Source organism: Salmo salar, chromosome 09 (assembly GCF_965601325.2).
Source record: "Salmo salar chromosome 09, fSalSal1, whole genome shotgun sequence".
NCBI lineage: Eukaryota > Metazoa > Chordata > Actinopteri > Salmoniformes > Salmonidae > Salmo > Salmo salar.
In genome coordinates this window covers 34,474,106-34,494,497 of record NC_138299.1, presented here as the reverse complement: position 1 = coordinate 34,494,497, position 20,392 = coordinate 34,474,106, and the positions used below count along the sequence as shown (strand labels likewise).

At 41.3% G+C, this 20,392-nt stretch overlaps 1 protein-coding gene across 5 annotated transcripts in view; it reads right to left on the bottom strand.

Moving 5' to 3' along the window:
• Window positions 1-20,392, bottom strand: part of LOC106611238 (AT-rich interactive domain-containing protein 4A) — a 61,584-nt gene that overhangs the window by 26,423 nt on the left and 14,769 nt on the right. For all 5 annotated transcript variants that reach the window (XM_082955740.1, XM_014211236.3, XM_082955741.1 and 2 more), the window contains 4 exons: window positions 18,037-18,169; window positions 8,827-8,906; window positions 8,539-8,615; window positions 8,238-8,389 (listed from right to left, as the gene is read on the bottom strand). In XM_082955740.1, coding sequence (XP_082811866.1) covers window positions 8,238-8,389; window positions 8,539-8,615; window positions 8,827-8,906; window positions 18,037-18,169 — 442 coding nt within the window. The remainder of the gene's footprint in view (window positions 1-8,237; window positions 8,390-8,538; window positions 8,616-8,826; window positions 8,907-18,036; window positions 18,170-20,392) is intronic.

Sequence of the window (20,392 nt, the reverse complement as noted above, 5' to 3'; positions counted from 1 at the left end):
TATGCAACGCAGGACACGTTAGATAAACTAGTAATATCATCAACCATGTGTAGTTAACCTCTCTAGGGTAGGGGGCAGTATTTTCACATCCGGATAAAAAAACGTACCCGATTTAATCTGGTTATTACTACTGCCCAGAAACTAGAATATGCATATCATTGTTTGATTTGGATAGAAAACACCCTAAAGTTTCTAAAACTGTTTGAATGGTGTCTGTGAGTATAACAGAACTCATATGGCAGGCCAAAACCTGAGAAGATTCTGTACAGGAAGTGCCCTCTGTGACCATTTCTTGGCCTTCTATACCCTCTTTATCGAAAACAGAGGATGTCTGCTGTAACGTGACATTTTCTAAGACTCGCACAGGCTCTCAGAAGGCGCCAGAACGTTGAATGATGACTCTGCAGTCCCTGGCTGAAAAACAGTAGCGCATTTGGATAGTGGTCGATCTGAGAACAATGAAACAGGGGCGCGTGTGCACGTGAAGAGTCCATTTTACATTTTCAGTCTTTGAACGAATACGACGTATCCCGGTCGGAATATTAACGCTATTTTAGGAGAAAAATAGCATAAAAATGGATTTTAAACAGCGTTTGACATGCTTCGAAGTACGGTAACGGAATATTTTGAATTTTTTTGTCACGACATGCGTCCGCGCGTCACCGTTCAGATAGTGTCTTGAACGCAAGAACAAAACAGAGGATATTTGAACATAACTATTGATTATTTTGAACTAAAACAACATTTGTGGATGAAGTATTAGTCCTGGGAGTGCATTCTGACGAAGAACAGCAAAGGTAATCCAATTTTTCTTAAAACAATTCTGAGTTTAGTAAACGCCAAACTTGGTCGGTGTCAAATTAGCTAGCCCGTGATGGCGAGCTATCTACTCAGAATATTGCAAAATGTGCTTTTGCCGAAAAGCGATTTTAAAATCTGACACCGTGATTGCATAAAGGAGTTCTGTATCTATAATTCTTAAAATAATTATGTTTTTTTGTGAACGTTTATTGTGAGTAATTTAGTAAATTCACCGGAATTTTACGGTATGTTTGCTAGTTCTGAACGTCACATGCTAATGTAAAAAGCTGGTTTTTGATATAAATATGAACTTGATTGAACAAAATATGCATGCATTGTATAACATAATGTCCTAGGAGTGTCATCTGATGAAGATCAAAGGTTAGTGCTGCATTTAGCTGTGGTTTGGTTTTGTGACATATGCTAGCTTGAAAAATGGGTGTGTGATTATTTCTGGCTGGGTACTCTGCTGACATAATCTAAAGTTTTGCTTTCGTTGTAAAGCCTTTTTGAAATCGGACAATGTGGTTAGATTAACGAGAGGCTTGTCTTTAAAATGGTGTAAAATAGTCATATGTTTGAGAAATTGAAGTAATAGCATTTTTAAGGTTTTTGAATATCGCGCCACTCGATTCCACTGGCTGTTGACTAGGTGGGACGATTTCGTCCCACATACCCGAGAGAGGTTAACTAGTGATTATGTTAAGATTGATCGTTTTTATAAGATAAGTTTAATGCTAGCTAGCAACTTACCTTGGCTTCTTGCTGCCCTCGCGTAACAGGTAGTCAGCCTGCCATGCAGGCTCCTCGTGGAGTGCAATGTAAGGCAGGTGGTTAGAGCGTTGGACTAGTAATCGGAAGGTTGCAAAAACGAATCTCCCCTGAACAAGGCAGTTAACCCCTGTTTACTAGGTGAATATATTTTATGACATACATTATTTTTTGTTAACTAGTAAATAGTAGCCTAGAGCAAAGTGTGTGTAAATCATTTCTAACTTGTTAATTTCTGCTAGTTCGTTTTTGCTTCCGATCTGGGTTTTAGCTTGCTTGAGTCTGCTAACGGAGGAGTGTTAAATTCACCTGTTTCCATACAAAACATTTCTTACAAAGGAGTTGTTTAATCTAACTGCTTAACTATTTCTGTACATGGAATTATATTTGTTTTGTTTTTTTATTTGTCATTTTATTCTAATCTTTACAGGAAAATGCCACAGGCACTATCTGATGTGGAGACATTTCACTGCAGCTAATGTAGAAGGAAAAGCTGTGTACATTTGCAAATACTGTGCCAAATCATGTGAAGAACGCAACAAAGATGCCAAATCATTCGGCCAAGTGCACAACAAGCAACCTCTGACAAAAGTCCCTCTACTTCTATTCGAGGTGAAAATGATGAATCAGACACCTTATCGATAGCAACAGCCCACGGCCCTCCTGGAATCAGAAGTTTTTTTGACTCAAATGGAGGAATGTATTCAGAGAAATGCTGATGAATGTCTTGCTCGAGCTGTGTATGCAACTGGTTCACCTCTGATGCTCACAGGCAATGTGTATTGGAAGAGATTTATGAATGTTCTTTGCCCAGCATACACCCCTCCAACCAGACATGTTTTATCTACTCATTTGCTGGACACAGAGTTCAAGTAAAGGTCAAGCTAATCATAGAGAAAGCGGACTGTATTGCAATCATCTCTGATGGGTGGTCGAATGTTCGTGGGCAAGGAATAATTAACTACATCTCCACACCTCAACCAGTATTCTACAAGAGCACAGACACAAGGGACAACAGACATACCGGTCTCTACATTGCAGATGAGTTGAAGGCAGTCATAAATGACCTTGGAGCACAGAAGGTATTTGCACTGGTGACAGACAATGCTGCGAACATGAAGGCTGCTTGGTCTAAAGTGGAGTCGTCCTACCCTCACATCACACACAATGGCTATGCTGCTCATGCATTGCATCTGCTCCTCAAGGACATCATGACACTGAAAACAATGGATACACTCTACAAGAGAGCCAAGGAAATTGTTAGGCATGTGAAGGGTCATCAATTGATAGCAGCAATCTACCTCACCAAGCAGGAGAAGTGAGAAGAATAAGAGCACAAAATTGAAGCTGCCCAGCAACACCCGTTTGTCAAATATGATGACAACACCACCCAGTCTCCTGGAGGGGAAGGAGTCTCTCCAAGAAATGGCCACATCACAGTCTGCTGATATGGACAGCCCCATCAAGAGGATCCTACTGTATGATGTATTTTGGGAGAGTGGTAAGCAGCCTGAAACCTATATCAGTAGCCATTGCACGGATTGAGGGAGACAATTCCATCCTGTCTGATATTCAGACTCTGCTTGCAGATGTTAGAGAAGAAATCCGTACTGCCTTGCCCACTTCACTGTCGCTCCAAGCAGAGGAAACTGCAGTTCTGAAATACATCAAAAGGCGTGGACTTCTGCCTGAAGCCCATACACGCCACAGCGTACATGTTGGACCCCAAGAATGCAGGCAAGAGCATCCTGTCTGGTGCAGAGATCAACAAGGCCTATGGTGTCATCAATACCGTGTCTCGCCACCTTAGCCTGAATGAGGGCAAGGTTCTTGGCAGTCTGGCGAAGTACACTTCCAAGCAAGGGCTTTGGGATGTAGATGCAATATGGCAGTCGTGCCAACATATCTCATAAGCCACCTGGTGGAAGGGACTGAGCCATCCTCAACAAGGTTGGAAAGTGACAGTGAAGATGAGGCCTCAGAGGCTGATGTTCAAGAGGTGGACATTGAGGAGGTCCAGGGAGAAGACATGGAAGCCTGAGAGGAAGACAAGCAAAGCTTTCGTTTCTAGATTATTTTACAGATGTATGTTGAAAATGCTTTTGAGAGATGCGATGGATTGGGGATCATTCAATATTCTCTTTTGTAGTTCAGTGAAATCATCCCATGTGAAGAGTCAACTCATTTAATTCAAGTTCAATTCGTAACTAATTATTTCATTTTTTTCTATTGGAAGGATTGTTATTTACAATTATGATAAGGTAAAAGGTTTATGTTTGTATCCATATGATATGGTAAATATATCCAATGCAAAAAACACCTACATCGAAATGGTATTAATATTAATTTGCATATACAGTTGAAATCGGAAGTTTACATACACTTAGGTTGGCGTCATTAAAATAAGTTTTTCAACAACTCCACAAATTTCTTGTTAACAAACTATAGTTTTGGCAAGTCGGTTAGGACATGTAGTTTGTGCATGACACAAGTCATTTTTACAACAATTGTTTACAGACAGATTATTTCACTGTATCACAATTCCAGTGGGTCAGAAGTTTACATACACTAAGTTGACTGTGCATTTAAATAGCTTAGAAAATTACAGAAAATGATATGGCTTTAGAAGCTTCTGATAGGCTAATTGACATTATTTGAGTCAATAGGTGTACCTGCGGATGTATTTCAAGGCCTACCTTGAAACTCAGTGCCTCTATGCTCCTCAAAAAAGAATTGTAGACATCCACAAGTCTGGTTCATCCTTGGGAGCAATTTCCAAACACCTGAAGGTACCACATTCATCTGTACAAACAATAGTACGCAAGTAAAAACACCATGGGACCACGCAGCCATCATACCAGTCAGGAAGGAGTCTCCTAGAGATGAACGTACTTTGGTGCGAAAAGTGCAAATCAATCCCAGAAGAACAGCAAAGGACCTTGTGAAGATGCTGGAGGAAACAGGTACAAAAGTATCTATATCCACAGTAAAATGAGTCCTATATCGACATAACCTGAAAGGCCGCTCAGCAGGGAAGAAGCCACTGCTCCAAAACGGCCATAAAAAAAGCCAGACTACGATTTGAAACTGCACATGGAGATAAAGATCGTACTTCTTGGAGAAATGTCCTCTGGACTGATAAAACAAAAATAGAACTGTTTGGCCATAATGACCATCGTTATGTTTGGAGGAAAAATGGGGAGGCTTGCAAGCCGAAGAACACCATCCCAACTGTGAAGCACGGGGGTGATAGCATCATGTTGTGGGGGTGCTTTGCTGCAGGAAGGACTGGTGCACTTCACAAAATAGATGGCATCACGAGGAGGGAAAATTATGTGGATATATTGAAGCAACATCAAGACATCAGTCAGGAAGTTAAAGCTTGGTCGCAAATGGGTCTTCCAAATGGACAATGACCCCAAGCATAATTCCAAAGTTGTGGCAAAATGGCTTAAGGACAACAAAGTCAAGGTATTGGAGTGGCCATCACAAAGCCCTGAGCTCAATCCTATAGAACATTTGTGGGCAGAACTGAAAAAGCATGTGCGAGCAAGGAGGCCCACAAACCTGACTCAGTTACACCAGCTCTGTCAGGAGGAATGGGCCAAAATTCCCCCAACTTATTGTGGGAAGCTTGTGGAAGGCTACCCGAAACATTTGACGCAAGTCAAACAATTTAAAGGCAATGCTACCAAATACTAATTGAGTGTATGTAAACTTCTGACCCACTGGGAATGTGACGAAAGGAATAAAAGCTGAAATAATTCTCTCTCCTATTATTTTGACATTTCACATTCTTAAAATAAGTGGTGACCCTAACTTACCTAAGACAGGGAATTTTTACTACGATTAAATGTCAGGAATTGTGAAAACTGAGTTTAAATGTATTTAGCTAAGGTGTATGTAAACTTCTGACTTCAACTGTATTCCCGTTAATTCCCACAGAAAGTTTCCACCTGTGAATATTCCCCAAAATGTGCAACCCTATAAAGGCTTAAAATGTAGTGGTGTTTACACAGTTCCAAATGGTCCGAAATTTACATTGTAATCTAACGGCCCTTCTTTGGACACTGTGCTAACAAACCTCCAAACGAGCTTCAATGCCATACAACACTCATTCCGAGTTCTCCAACTGCAAGTAAAACTAAGTGCATGCTCTTCAACCAATTGCTGCCCGCACTCTCCCGCCCGTCCAGCATCACTAATCTGGACGGTTCTGACCTAGAACATGCAGACAACTACAAATACCTAGGTGTCTGGTTAGACTGTAACTCTCCTTCCAGACTCACATTAAGCATCTCCAATCCAAAACTAAATCTAGAATCGGCTTCCTATTTCGCAACAATGCATCCTTCACTTATGCTGCCAAACGTACCCTCATAAAACTGACTATCCTACCGATCCTTGACTTCAGCGATGTCATTTAAAAAAAATAGCCTCCAATACTCTACTCAGCAAATTGGATGTAGTCTATCAGTGCCATCCGTTTTGTCACCAAAGCCCCATATACTACCCACCACTGCGACCTGTATGCTTTCGTTGGCTGGCCCTCACTACATATGCGTCGCCAAACCCACTGGCTCCAGGTCATCTATAAGTCTATGCTAGGTAAAGCCTTGCCTTATCTCAGCTCACTGGTCACCATAGCAACATCCACACATAGCACACGCTCCAGCAGGTATGTTGCACTGGTCATCCCCAAAGCCAACACTTCCTTTGGCTGCCTTTCCTTCCAGTTCTCTGCTGCCAATGACTGGAACGAATTGCAAAAGTCACTGAAGCTGTTGACTTATATCTCCCTCTCTAACTTTAAGCATCAGCTGTCAGAGCAGCTTACCAATCACTGTACACAGCCAATCTGTAAATAGCACACCCGACTACCTCATCCCGATATTGTTACTTATCCTCTTGCTCTTTTGCACCCCAGTATCTATATTCTCTACTTGCACATCAACCACGCCAGTATTAATGCTAAATTGTAATTATTTCGCCTCCATGGCCTATTTATTGCCTTTACCTCCCTACATTTTCACACACTGTACATATATTTTTCTATTGTGTTATTGACTGTATGTTTATGTGTAACTCTGTTGTTTTGTCGCACTGCTTTGCTTTATCTTGGCCAGGTCGCAGTTGTAAATGACAACTTGTTCTCAACTGGTCTACCTGGTTAAATAAAAGGTACATATATATATATATTTTTTTTTTAAACAGCAACTGTTTGGCATACATAATACTCCTTACCTTCTTTTTCTTGATATCCAGTATTTTTCACAACTAGTCAAATTTATTGCACAGATCCCACTTACCCTTTACCTCCTGAGCAATCAGTAAACGTTCACACACAGACAATCGCCGTTATTATTTTTTTAAACAGCACGTCTTAGCTTGGCCCGGCACAATCAAATCAATTGCAGTCAGACTCTAGAATGTGTGTGTCTTAATTATTTCATCAAACTGCATGCTTAAAACAGACTACATTTTATTTGATTAAAACACCTAGGATGTGTCTATATATGGAAAAATACACGTTTTAAAATTTCTACCAATCGATTCGTCTAAAGACAACTCAGTTGATCAAGATGTTTTTTATTTTTTACATTTTTTTTAAAGTCGGGGACAGCCCTAGTGTTGGTGTGTAACCTATTCACAGTAACCAGGGCCATAGATACGGCTCCCTATGTACATCATTACTAGCGAACAGACACTGTCACAGTACACTGAAGTCAAATGGAGGAACTAGAAAGAAAAATCAACTATGTCCATGCCATTGTGATCAATGTAGGTTGTACTGTGTAAACTACACCATGATCGACAAACTGCTCCATAAAAGTAAATACACAGTGAAGTGAACCTATTTCACTCATGAGAAGCAAAGCATTTGTCAAAACCAGCCGAGGTAGAAAGAAACCTTGAGGAGTAAGGGGGCCTTCCCACGAATAGGACAGCCTGGCTGGCACGCCTCCACTGGACCTCAGCCAATCCCCACAGGCCCTCTCTAAACGATAGGAAGTAGCTGCTGGTTGGTATGGGAACAGTGTCGGAAACCATACAAATGGTCATTTGTCCAAAACTCTGGGAGAAGGAAGAATGAACCATTGTTGTTCCTGAGGCAGGGGCTATCCCACACACTAGGAGTGTATCCCAGATGGGACCCTATTCACTATGGGCCCTGGTCAAAAGTAGTTACACTAAAAGGGAATATGGTGCAATTGGGATGTATCCAGGGTCTATTGGGAGTCTGGCTCAATCAAGGTGATTCAGTAGCCACAAGATGTCAGGGTGGGAACGCAATGATGGTATGGTGCAAGCCAACTTCATTGACAGACCAGGCAGGTGAGGTCACTACAGTGTGCAATACAACAGCTGGGTTTACACTACTCAATGAGACGGATCTTGTTTTGAACCTTATCACTGTAAAATAAGATCTTCCTTTTTTCTCTCCATGAAATAGTACCTATTATAACCTCCAAGCCCAAACGTCACAAGCAGGTTATGATGGCCACTGTTAGAACATTACACTTCAGTATACAGTCAAACAGTTGAACTAATGCTTTGTCAAAACTGATAAATTCTAATTTCTGAATGTGGCAAGGTACTGGTCTAGTCAGCACCTCAAAAGGAAAGTGGTTTACTTGTAGGAAACAGAACCATGTTCTTCTTACCTCGTCATCCTCCTTCTCCTCCTCCTCCTCACTATCCTTTCCTTCCTTGTCCTCCTCATCACTGCTGGAGGATTCTAAGATCTCGCTCATGTCCATCTTCCAACTGTCAGGGACCACCTTGGTTTTGAGGAAATGCACTGCCTCGTCCAACCCTGGGAATAGCCAGATGATGTCAAGAGTTACAGGTCAATTTTATGTCAATTCAGTTGACTTGGACAAGACATTTCTCCATAGGAATGCCCATTCAGTTCTTGAACTAACTGGAATTGAGTGTTGAGCTCCCTAGATGAGCCATCCTTACCGTTCCTCAACGAGAATTCAGCTTTAGAGATGCTGTCCATGTTCACTTCATGGATCTCCTTTCTTGCCACAGTGCGACTGAAAAAAAAAATAAAACATTTAAATGCACATGCATTCAGCTACAATGTCACCAATTATGAGAATACGACAATAGCAAAAAGACATGCATATTTACATTGCCCTTGGCTAGAAAATGTATGACGGGGCAAATATCAAACAAGACAATGTTTGTAAACTAACCAGAATTTCCTTAACTCTACGACACAAGAGTAGGATGAACAATGCTTACAATTTGGAGTCTGCAAATGATCTCACTAAACATTGGTCTTTCTTGACTGTCAGGTCATCATTGCAGCTGGGTGATATCACCTAGACAGAACCAATAAAGAAAGGGAAAATTAGGCGCAATTGCAAATAGTGCTGGACGATATATTGTAAATACCGGTATGGAGCAACGTACCATCTCAGAAGGTATTTTTATACAGTGCTCAATAAATCAGAAGTTCAACAAATTGGACAACGTCACTGTCAGTTTCTTCACAGTTTGGTTGAGAACAAAACCATCAGAATAGAGAATCATTAAAATCACTTAGAATTCATGTTACCACCATTCTAGGGTCATGCACTACTCATAAGTTGTATTAAGAACATAAAACAAAGTCAAATATGAGAAATATAATATATTGTCTTTATCACCCAGTCCTAATATCAAAGAGGAGTCATACTAGAAGAACCAAAAGGCCAAGGAGGGTTATTATCAATTTGCTTTTAGTTTCACAATGGGTTCCATTTTTCAAGTGGTTGTATAAACCAGTAGTTTCCAACCTTTTTTGAACCATGGCACACCTTAATGGGATCAAAAATATATATTTTTTAAAGATTACAATGGGGTTTATCGGCACTTCATGATAGTTAATTTGTGTGTACATCTTTAAGAGTGTCCTGCGAATCTGTGCTGGAAATGTAAAAAAGTTAAGGAAAAAAAGAGACCGGCAGAGAGAGAGAAAGAGGGAGAGAGAAAGAGACCGGCAGGCAGAGAGAGAGAGAAAGGAAGAGACCCTTGAGGAAGAGACGTGCCATTTCCAGGCCCAGGGAAATGTGCTCATCTGTGGGGACACAAATGCGCGCACAGGAACACTACCTGATCTAACGACCACACAAGGGGACAGCTTTATTACAGGCCATACTGTTTCTAACTGTCTTCATCTCCCCCATAGAAACAACAGTGACAGCACCATCAACAAAAACAGAAGGGATCTTTTGCAGCTTTGTAGAAGCCTGGGTCTGTACTTTGTCAATGGTAGGTTACAGGGGGACTCTTTGGGGAGAGTCACCTACTGCTCACCTCTTGGCCACAGTACAGTAGACTATATGATTACAGACATGGACCCTTTCTCGCTCAGCTCATTCACTGTCAAGCCACTAACACCTCTGTCTGATCACAGCCAAATTACGTTGTTCCTCAAAAGAACAGACATGGAAACAACCACACATTCACAGCCCAGTAAGCTGTACAACATCAGAAATTCATACAGACGGGCCCAAAACAGCACAGAAGAATACCATAAAGCAACCTGTAACCAAAATATCCAAACACTCTTAGATAACTTTCTGGATACCACATTCACTCACAGTAAAGAAGGCATCAATCTAGCAGTAAAAAACATCAACAATATATTCAGGCAAACGGCAAAAGAAGCACAATTGAAATTGATAAACAAAACAAAAAAGATTAGATGACAACTGGTTTGATGCAGATTGTAAAATTATAAGAACACTATCCAAACAAAAGCACAGAGACCCAAATAATGGTGAATTTCACCTTCACTACTGTGAGATTTTAAAACTCTATAAACGTACACTCAGAACCAAAAAAGCACAGTACAACAGCAAACAGCTGACACTAATTGAGGAGTCCATAAACAAACAACTTCTGGCAAAATTGGAAAAAACTTTTTTTTTTAAAATCGAAATAAGAGGAATTAGCGATACAAAAATGGTGCAATATGGACAACCCATTTCAAAACACTCTACAACACCGTTCAAATTGACACAAACGCAGAACGCCAAATTCATGAGAAGTTGAATGGATTAGAAAAAGCTATAAAAGGACAATCAAAATCCATTGGAATAATTACTGACCAGGAGCTCTTGTGACCGTACACTACGGTCACAAGACGCAGGCCTCCTAATTGTCCCTAGAATTTCTAAGCAAACAGCTGGAGGCAGGGCTTTCTCCTATAGAGCTCCATTTTTATGGAATGGTCTGCCTACCCATGTGAGAGATGCAGACTCGGTCTCAACCTTTAAGTCTTTACTGAAGACTCATCTCTTCAGTGGGTCCTATGATTGAGTGTAGTCTGGCCCAGGAGTGTGAAGGTGAACGGAAAGGCTCTGGAGCAACAAACCGCCCTTGCTGTCTCTGCCAGGCCGGTTCCCCTCTCTCCACTGGGATTCTCTGCCTCTAACCCTATTACAGGGGCTGAGTCACTGGCTTATTGGTGTTCTTCCATGCCGTCCCTAGGAGGGGTGCGTCACTTGAGTGGGTTGAGTCACTGACGTGGTCTTCCTGTCCCTCTAGTGGTGTGGGGGCTGAGCTTTGGCAAAGTGGGTGGGGTTATATCCTTCCCGTTTGGCCCTGTCCGGGGGTATCATCGGATGGGGCCACAGTGTCTCCTGACCCCTCCCGTCTCAGCCTCCAGTATTTATGCTGCAGTAGTTTGTGTGTCGGGGGGCTAGGGTCAGTCTGTTATATCTGGAGTATTTCTCCTGTCTTATCCGGTGTCCTGTGTGAATGTAAATATGCTCTCTCTAATTCTCTCTCTCTCTCGGAGGACCTGAGCCCTAGGACCCTAGGACCATGCCTCAGGACTACCTGACATGATGACTCCTTGCTGTCCCCAGTCCACCTGGCCGTGCTGCTGCTCCAGTTTCAACTGTTCTGCCTGCGGCTATAGAACCCTGACCTGTTCACCGGACGTGCTACCTGTCCCAGACCTGCTGTTTTCAAGTCTCTAGAGACAGCAGGAGCGGTAGAGATACTCTCAATGATCGGCTATGAAAAGCCAACTGACATTTACTCTTGAGGTGCTGACTTGTTGCACCCTCGACAACTACTGTGATTATTATTATTTGACCATGCTGGTCATTTATGAACATTTGAACATCTTGGCCATGTTCTGTTATAATCTCCACCCGGCACAGCCAGAAGAGGACTGGCCACCCCTCATAGCCTGGTTCCTCTCTAGGTTTCTTCCTAGGTTTTGGCCTTTCTAGGGAGTTTTTCCTAGCCACCGTCCTTCTACACCGGCATTGCTTGCTGTTTGGGGTTTTAGGCTTGGTTTCTGTACAGCACTTTGAGATATCAGCTGATGTAAGAAGGGCTATATAAATACATTTGATACAAAACTTCAGACTCTCAAATTTAAAAAAGCATGCGGACCTGATGGCATCCTAAATGAGATGCTCAAACTCACTAGTGCAAAATTTCAATTGGCTATATTAAAACTGCTTAATTTGATCCTGAGTGTAGGTTATTTCCCTGACATCTGGAATCAAGGACTCAAAACCCCAATCTTTAAGAAAGGAGACAAATTTGACCCTAACAATTACAGAGGAATGTGTGAACAGTAACCTAGGGAAGGTTTTCTGTAGTATTATCAATGTAAGAGTTCTAAACTTCCTTAATTAATAAGCACAATGTCTTGAGTAAAAGCCAAATTGGATTTATACCAAAACATCGCACAACTGATCATATTTACACCCTACACACCCTGATAGATAAACATGTCCACCAAAATAATACCAAAATATACGCTTGCTTTATCGACTTCCAAAAAGCATTTGATTCTATTTGGCATACAGGACTGTTCTACAAAGTTATTGAAAGTGGTGTAGGGGGTAAAACATATGACATAATTAAATCAATGTATACTGGCAATACGTGCAGCATTCAAATTGGTAAGAAAATAACAGAATTCTTTAACCAGGGGCAGGGCCTTTGCCAGGGTTGCAATCTTAGCCCTGCACTCTTCAATATTTACATTAACGAATTGGCCACTATTCTAGAAAAATCCTCAGCCCCTGGTGTTAGTCTCCACAATTCAAAAGTTAAATACCTACTCTTTGCAGATGACCTATGCCTGATGTCACCCACAGCACATGGCCTACAGCAGAGCCTGGACCTGGACCTAAAGCAGAGCCTGGACCTGGACCTAAAGACTCAAATAATGATTTTCCAGAGAAGATCCAGATCTCAGGGAATTAGACCAAAGTTCTCAATTGGCACAAAATATATAGAGTACTATACACACTACAATTACTTAGGTTTAAAAATAAGCTCAACTGGACACCTTAAATGAGGCAGTGAATGAACTGAGAGAGAAAGCACGCAGGGCATTCTACGCCATTAAAAAACTAATTCAAATTGAAATACCTATTAAAATTTGGCTAAAACTAATTGAATGTGTCATTGAACCAATTGCACTTTATGGCAGCGAGGTGTGGGGTCCACTTGCAAAACAAGATTTCACCAAATGGGACAAACACCCCATTGAAACCCTGCATGCAGAGTTCTGTAAGATTCTCCTACATGTCCAGAGGAAAACTACAAACCACGCATGCAGGGCAGAATATGGCCAATATCAACTAATAATAAAAACGTTTTAAAAAGCAATTAAGTTTTGGAAACATCTAAAATACAGTGACCCCCTCTCATATCATTACCAAGCCCTGCAATGCCAAGAGCTGAGCAAAGAAAATAGTCCCCTCATCCAGCTGGTCCTGGTGCTGAGTTCACAAACCTGTTGTACTAACACACTGAAGCCTTAGGACCAGAACATCCAATCAATCAGAATAAAACATATTACAACACGTCAAAACAAAACTACATTGCTTATCGGGAAACACAAGCACAAAGCAAAATGCAGTGCTATCTGGCCCTAAATCAACAGCACACCGTGGCTAAATATTTGACCATGGTTACTGATCAAAACCTTCGAAAAACCTTGACAAAGTGCAGGCTCAGTGAGCACAGGCCTTGCCATTGAGAAGGGTAGACACAGGAAAACCTGGCTCCCTGTAGAGGAAAGGCTGTGCAACCACTGCACAACAGCAGAACCTGAGACGGAGCTGCATTTCCTGACAAAACGTAAAAAATATAAAACAATGAGTTTCATTTTCCGAAATTTGAAACCCTTATTCAAGGTTTCAAAGACCTCTCTGATGAGGATAGGCTACCTGTCCTGTTGGGGGAGGACCCAGAGAGCTGTGGGTTGGCAGCGCACTACATTTCTGCCTGCCATAAGTTGAGGGACAGTGTCTGACAGACCAATCAACCTGCACATGTACTCTACTGTATGCTTCTTGTTATTGTTGAATGTATGGTTATTTTGAACCTTGGTTATTGTTGTCCCGTTGACAATTTTTATTCCGATTTTTATATTGTAAATATCCAAAACAAGCTTTGGCAACATGTACATTGTTACCTCATGCCAATAAAGCGATTTGAAAGAGAGAGAGAGTACATTTTTCAATGTACTTTACTCAAACCAGTGAATATCACTTATTATAAATGAGATCATTAACTATCAGTTCTTGGAATATCCAGGGCCTATGCTCTTCACATTTTGGTTATAAAACAACAAATCCAGAATGGATTAAAAACATCAAGGGACAGGACATCATAATCCTACTGGAAACATGGTGTCGTGAAGACATAGATACTCAGTGTCCCTCAGGCTATAGAGAAAGTTTACTACCATCAAACATAAAAATGTTAAAAGGGGCCGAGACTCAGGTGGAATCATCATTTGGCATAAGCAGGACTTAGCACTGAATGAAATGAAAAAGGGTATCAGTCACATTTGGCTAAAACTTAACAAAGGTACAATCTACTGTGACAAAGTATACATATGTGCAGCTTATGCTCCTCCTTCAGATTCACCATATTATGATGATCAGTTTTTCGACAATCTCCACACAGAAATCATTACAATTCAGGCAGAGGGTAAAGTGCTTCTTTGTGGAGATTTCAATGCAAGAACAGGTTCTGAGCCGGACTACACTGATGCGGGAGGTAACCACCACATATTTGGACACCCCTCCTTGTACAGTAGCCCTATTGTAAATAATAGAAACAGTCCTGACCAAATACTGAACAAAAATGGGAAGGAGTTAGTGCATCTCTGTCGAGCCTTAGGCCTGTACATGCTTAATGGTAGAATCAGAGGGGACTCTTTAGGTCAGTTTACTTACTGCTCAGCTCTTGGGACAAGTGTAGTCGATTATGCCATCACTGACATTGACCCCTCCTCCATTAGTGCATTCACTGTCAGACCACAGACACCATTGTCAGATCACAGTCAGATCAACGTGTTTCTGAAGAAATTAACCGGCAATACTCATTCAAAAAAACTGCCCAATAAACTCTACAACATAAACCAATCATACAGATGGGCTCCAAACAGTGCAGAGAGATTATTGAAACGTTGAACTCAAATGAAATGATGAACTCTATACAGTTTTTCAATAACTTACAATACCAAAACAATAAAGTTGGTGTCAATTCGGCTAATCAAAACATCAACTGCATATTCCAAAAAGCAGCATCGAAAGCAAATTTGAGAAAACCAAAGAAATGCAACATCAGAAACAAAAAACAAAATGTTTCTGATAAATGGTTTGATAATGAATGTAAAACAATAACACATCTAAGACAAATGTCAAACGAAAAACATTAGCAGCAAAACAACCCAGAGCTACGATATGAATACTTTGAAACAGTATAAAGAAACACTGAAACGCAAGAAATTGAATTATACCAACAAGACACTTGATGAAATTGAAAACGCAATTGACCAAAATCAGTTCTGGGACATGTGGAACAATTTAAGCACAACAAAGCCACAAGAATTAGCCATACAAGATGTAGGAATTTGGAAAACTTATTTTGATAAATCTATACAAAAACACACAAAAAGACTTACAACAGAACCAATTAGAAATGAAAGAAAAATTGAACATCCTCAAATCAGTCATTAAAACAACCAAAATCTATTAGATTACCCAATAACCCAACAAGAACTAAATGAAAAGCTCAAATCTATTAAATCAAAGAAGGCTTGTGGTCTAGACAACATCAGAAATGAAATGCTGAAAAACAGCACACCTGAGTTGCAAAATGCTGTGCTTAAATTGTTCAACATGGTTTTAACTTCTGGCTGCTTCCCTGATGTCTGGAACCAGGGGCTCATCACCCCTATCCACAAAAGTGGAGACAAACCAGACCCCAATAATTACAGGGGAATTTGCATAAACAGTAACTTGGGAAAGGTTTTCTGAAGCATTTTGAAATCAAGAATTCAAACCTTTCTTCAAGAAAAAAATGTAATAAGCAAATGTCAAATTGGCTTTCTCCCTAACCGTCGCACTACTGACCATATACACACACACACACTAATTAATAAACACGTCCACCAAAAAAAAAGAGGGCAAAATCTTTGCTTGCTTTATTGACTTTAAAAAAGCATTTGATTCCATTTGACACGAAGGGCTATTCTACAAAATTCTCCAAAGTGGGCTTGGTGGTAAGGTGTATGACTTAATAAAATGTATGTACACAGAAAACAAATGTGCAATAAAAATCAAAAACCAAAGAAAATGATTATTTTCACAATGTTGAGGTGTGAGACAAGGCTGCAGTTTGAGTCCAAACCTTTTCAACATTTATATCAATGAATTAGCAGACATGTTGGACCATTCTCCAGCCCCAGGACTCATACTATTTGACACAGAGGTGAAATACCTGCTATATGCTGATGACTTGGTACTTCTATCACCAACCAAAGAAGGTCTTCAACAGAACATGAATATTCTAGAGCAATATTGCCATAATTGGGCCCTGCCAGTAAATTTCCCAAAAACGAAAATCATGATTTTCCAAAAGAAAACCAGATGTCAGAAACACAAATATAAATTCACCTTGAACAACACCATCATTGAACACACTAAAAATTACACCTACCTTGGTCTGACCATTTCTGCATCAGGAAACTTTAATATGGCAGTGAATGCACTCAAAGAAAAAGCCCGCAGATCATTGTATGCAATAAAAATGAAATTATTCAAAATCAACATCCCAATTAGAATTTGGACCAAAATATTTGACAGTGTAATCCTACCAATCGCTCTTTACAGAAGTGAGGTTTGGGGGCCACTCAATAAACTGGACTTTAAAATGTGCGACAAACATCCAATTGAAGCCCTACATGCAGAATTCTGTCGGAAAATCCTACAAGTCCAGAGAAATACACCAACTAATGCATGTAGGGCAGAATTGGGCCGCTTTCCAGTAATAATGAAAATACAGAAAAGATCATAAAATTTTTGGCTACATCTAAATTCAAGTCTGCAATTTAAAGCACTTCAAACCCAAGAGCTGAGCCCAGAAACGAGCCCTCTCAGTCAGCTGGTGTTGGACCTCACCAACCAAGCTGACACCAGCACTGCTTCAAAAGAAAGAATTCAAATAAACAAAATCATGAACCAATCAAAGGACTCATATTTACAACATTGAAAAACGAAACAAAATCCCAAAGCCGACTAAATTGCTATCTGACCCTAAACAGAGATTATGAATTGGCTGATTATCTCTACTCTGTCAGAGATACAAAGCAGAGACAGATCCTTACCAAGTACAGGCTGAGTGACCACCGATTGAGGAGCGTGTATGTGGTCACTGCACGACAGGGGAGGTAGAGACAGAGATGCACTTTCTCCTTTACTGTGATAAATATTCCTCACAAAAGAGATTCCTTATTCACAGAAATGACTACATTTATTCCAAATTTGAACTTATTAAACCCAGAGGAAAAACAAAAAATACTTATGGGCGAAGGAGCAATGGCTCCTCTTGCAGCCAAATATGTATTTTCCTGCCATAGCCTGAGGGACACTGAATAATATCTGCATTGTAAGCAGTAACTTACTTATTATTACTATTATTATTGTTGTTTATCATTCCAAATAGTAGTGGTATGGGTGGTAATGGTAATGATGATACTAGTTGTAGTACTGATGTAATGGTGAAGATGACCGTTATTTAGTTATAGATTCATTTTCGAGAGCGAGAGACAGAGCGAGCGAGAGCGAGAGACAGAGCGAGCGAGAGACAGAGCGAGCGAGAGACAGAGCGAGCGAGAGACAGAGCGAGCGAGAGACAGAGCGAGCGAGAGCGAGAGACAGAGCGAGAGCGAGAGACAGAGCGAGAGCGAGAGACAGAGCGAGCGAGAGCGAGAGACAGAGCGAGCGAGAGAGCGAGACAGAGCGAGCGAGAGAGCGAGACAGAGCGAGCGAGAGCGCGAGCGAGACACCGAGAGAGCGCGAGAGAGAGAGCGAGAGAGCGAGAGAGCGAGAGAGAGAGCGAGAGAGAGAGCGAGAGAGACACACACCCCAACAGTGTGTGTGTGTGGGGCTGGGGTCTGTGCATGATGTGACTTACCAGGGCCAGGTACCAGGATGTCCGGTCTGTCCCAGTCTGAATACTGGCCACTTTACCCAGCAGGTTGTCATTTAGCCTCCTCCTGTCCTCACTGTCGTCATCACTGGACGACGACTCCTTGTCATCGTTCGCACTGAGGGGTTGAACAAGGGGACAACGTCGGAACAGAATCTTTCATCTCAGTCAAAAGCTTCTACAGAGCTCTATAGAAGCTCAACACTATCAAACATAAAGGCCAATATTGGAGCCAGTTACAAATGTCATTATACAGTCACATTTTGTTCAACTTGATCATAATTGGTAATGTGAACATGCCCAGGTATCTAACTATGTCGTTGTATACCGTGCGTGAGAAAAGGACTCAGAGATCGACTTTTTCCACAGTGTTACGTTACAGCCTCATTCTAAAATTGATTTAAAAACATTCTCAATCTACACACAATATCCCATTATAACAAAGCAAAGACAGGTTTTTAGAAATTTTGCAAGTTTATTCAAAATAAACTGAAATATCACATTAACATAAGTATTTAGACCCTTTACTTTGTTAAATCACCTTTGGCAGCAATTATAGCCTTGAGTATGACGCTACAAGCTTGACACCTTTACTTGGGGAGTTAAAACTATTCTTCTCTGTAGAAAGTCACAATCTCTGTCAGGTTGGATGGGGAGCGTCACTGCACAGCTATTTTCAGGTCTCTCAAGAGATGTTCAATAGGGTTCAAGTCCGGGCTTTGGCTGGACCACTCAATAACATTCATAGACTTGTCCCGAAGCCACTCCTGTGTGGGTCATTAGGGTCATTGTCCTGTTGTAAAGTGAACCTTTACCCCAGTCTGAGGTCCTGAGCGCTCTGGAGCAGGTTTTCATCAAAGATCTCTGTACTTTGCGCCGTTCATCTTCACCTAAATAATGACTAGTCTCCCAGTCTCTGCTGCTGAAAAACATACCCATAGCATGATGCTGCCACCACTGCTTCACCGTAGAGACAGTGCCAGGTTTCTACGAGACGTGATGCTTGGCATTCAGGCCAAAGAGTTTGATCTTGGTTTCATCAGATCAGATAATCTTGTTTCTCATGGTGAGAGTCCTTTAGGTACATTTTGGCAAACTCCAAACGGGCTGTCATGAGCCTTTTACTGAGGAGTGGCTTCCGTCTGGACACTACAATAAAGGCCTGATTGGTGGAGTGCTGCAGAGATGGTTGTCCTTCTGGAAGGTTCTCCCATCTCCACAGAGGAACTCTGGAGCTCAGTCAGAGTGACCATCGGGTTCCTGGTCACCTCCCTGACCAAGAATGTCAATGGGTGTCCCCAAATTGCTCAGTTTTGCCGGGCGGCAAGCTCTTGGAAGAGTCTTGGTGGTCCAAAAGTTTTTCAATTTAAGAAGGATGGAGTCCACTGTGTTCTTGGGGACCTTCAATGCTGCAGACATTTTTTGGTACCCTTCCCCAGATTGGTGCCCCGACAAAATCCTGTCCCTGAGCTCTAAGGACAATTCCTTTGACCTCATGGCTTGGTTTTTGCTCTGACATGCACTGTCAGCTGTGGGACCGTACATAGACAGGTGTGTGTCTTTTCAACACGTCCAATCAATTGAATTTACCACAGGTGGACTCCAATCAAGTTGTAGAAACATCAAGGATTATCAATGGAAACAGGATGTACCTGGGCCCAATTTCAAGTCTCATTAGAAAGGGTCTGAATACTTACGTAAATAAGGTATTGCAGTATATTTTGTAATTGTTTGCTTTGTCATTATGGGGTATTGTGTGTAGATTGCTGAGATGTTTTTTTTCTATTTTTAAATCAATTCTAGAAAAAGGCTGTAACATAACAAAATGTGGAAAAGGGGAAGGGGTCTGAAAATGTGTATAATGACCATGTTTGAATGTACAGTGGGGGGGAAAAAGTATTTGATCCCCTGCTGATTTTGTACGTTTGCCCACTGACAAAGAAATGAGCAGTCTATAATTTTAATGGTAGGTTTATTTGAACAGTGAGAGACAGAATAACAACAAAAAAATCCAGAAAAACACATGTCAAAAATGATTTGTATTTTAATGAGGGAAATAAGTATTTGACCCCTCTGCAAAACATGACTTAGTACTTGGTGGCAAAACCCTTGTTGGCAATCACAGAGGTCAGACGTTTCTTGTAGTTGGCCACCAGGTTTGCACACATCTCAGGAGGGATTTTGTCCCACTCCTCTTTGCAGATCTTCTCCAAGTCATTAAGGTTTCGAGGCTGACGTTTGGCAACTCGAACCTTCAGCTCCCTCCACAGATTTTCTATGGGATTAAGGTCTGGAGACTGACTAGGCCACTCCAGGACCTTTATGTGCTTCTTCTTGAGCC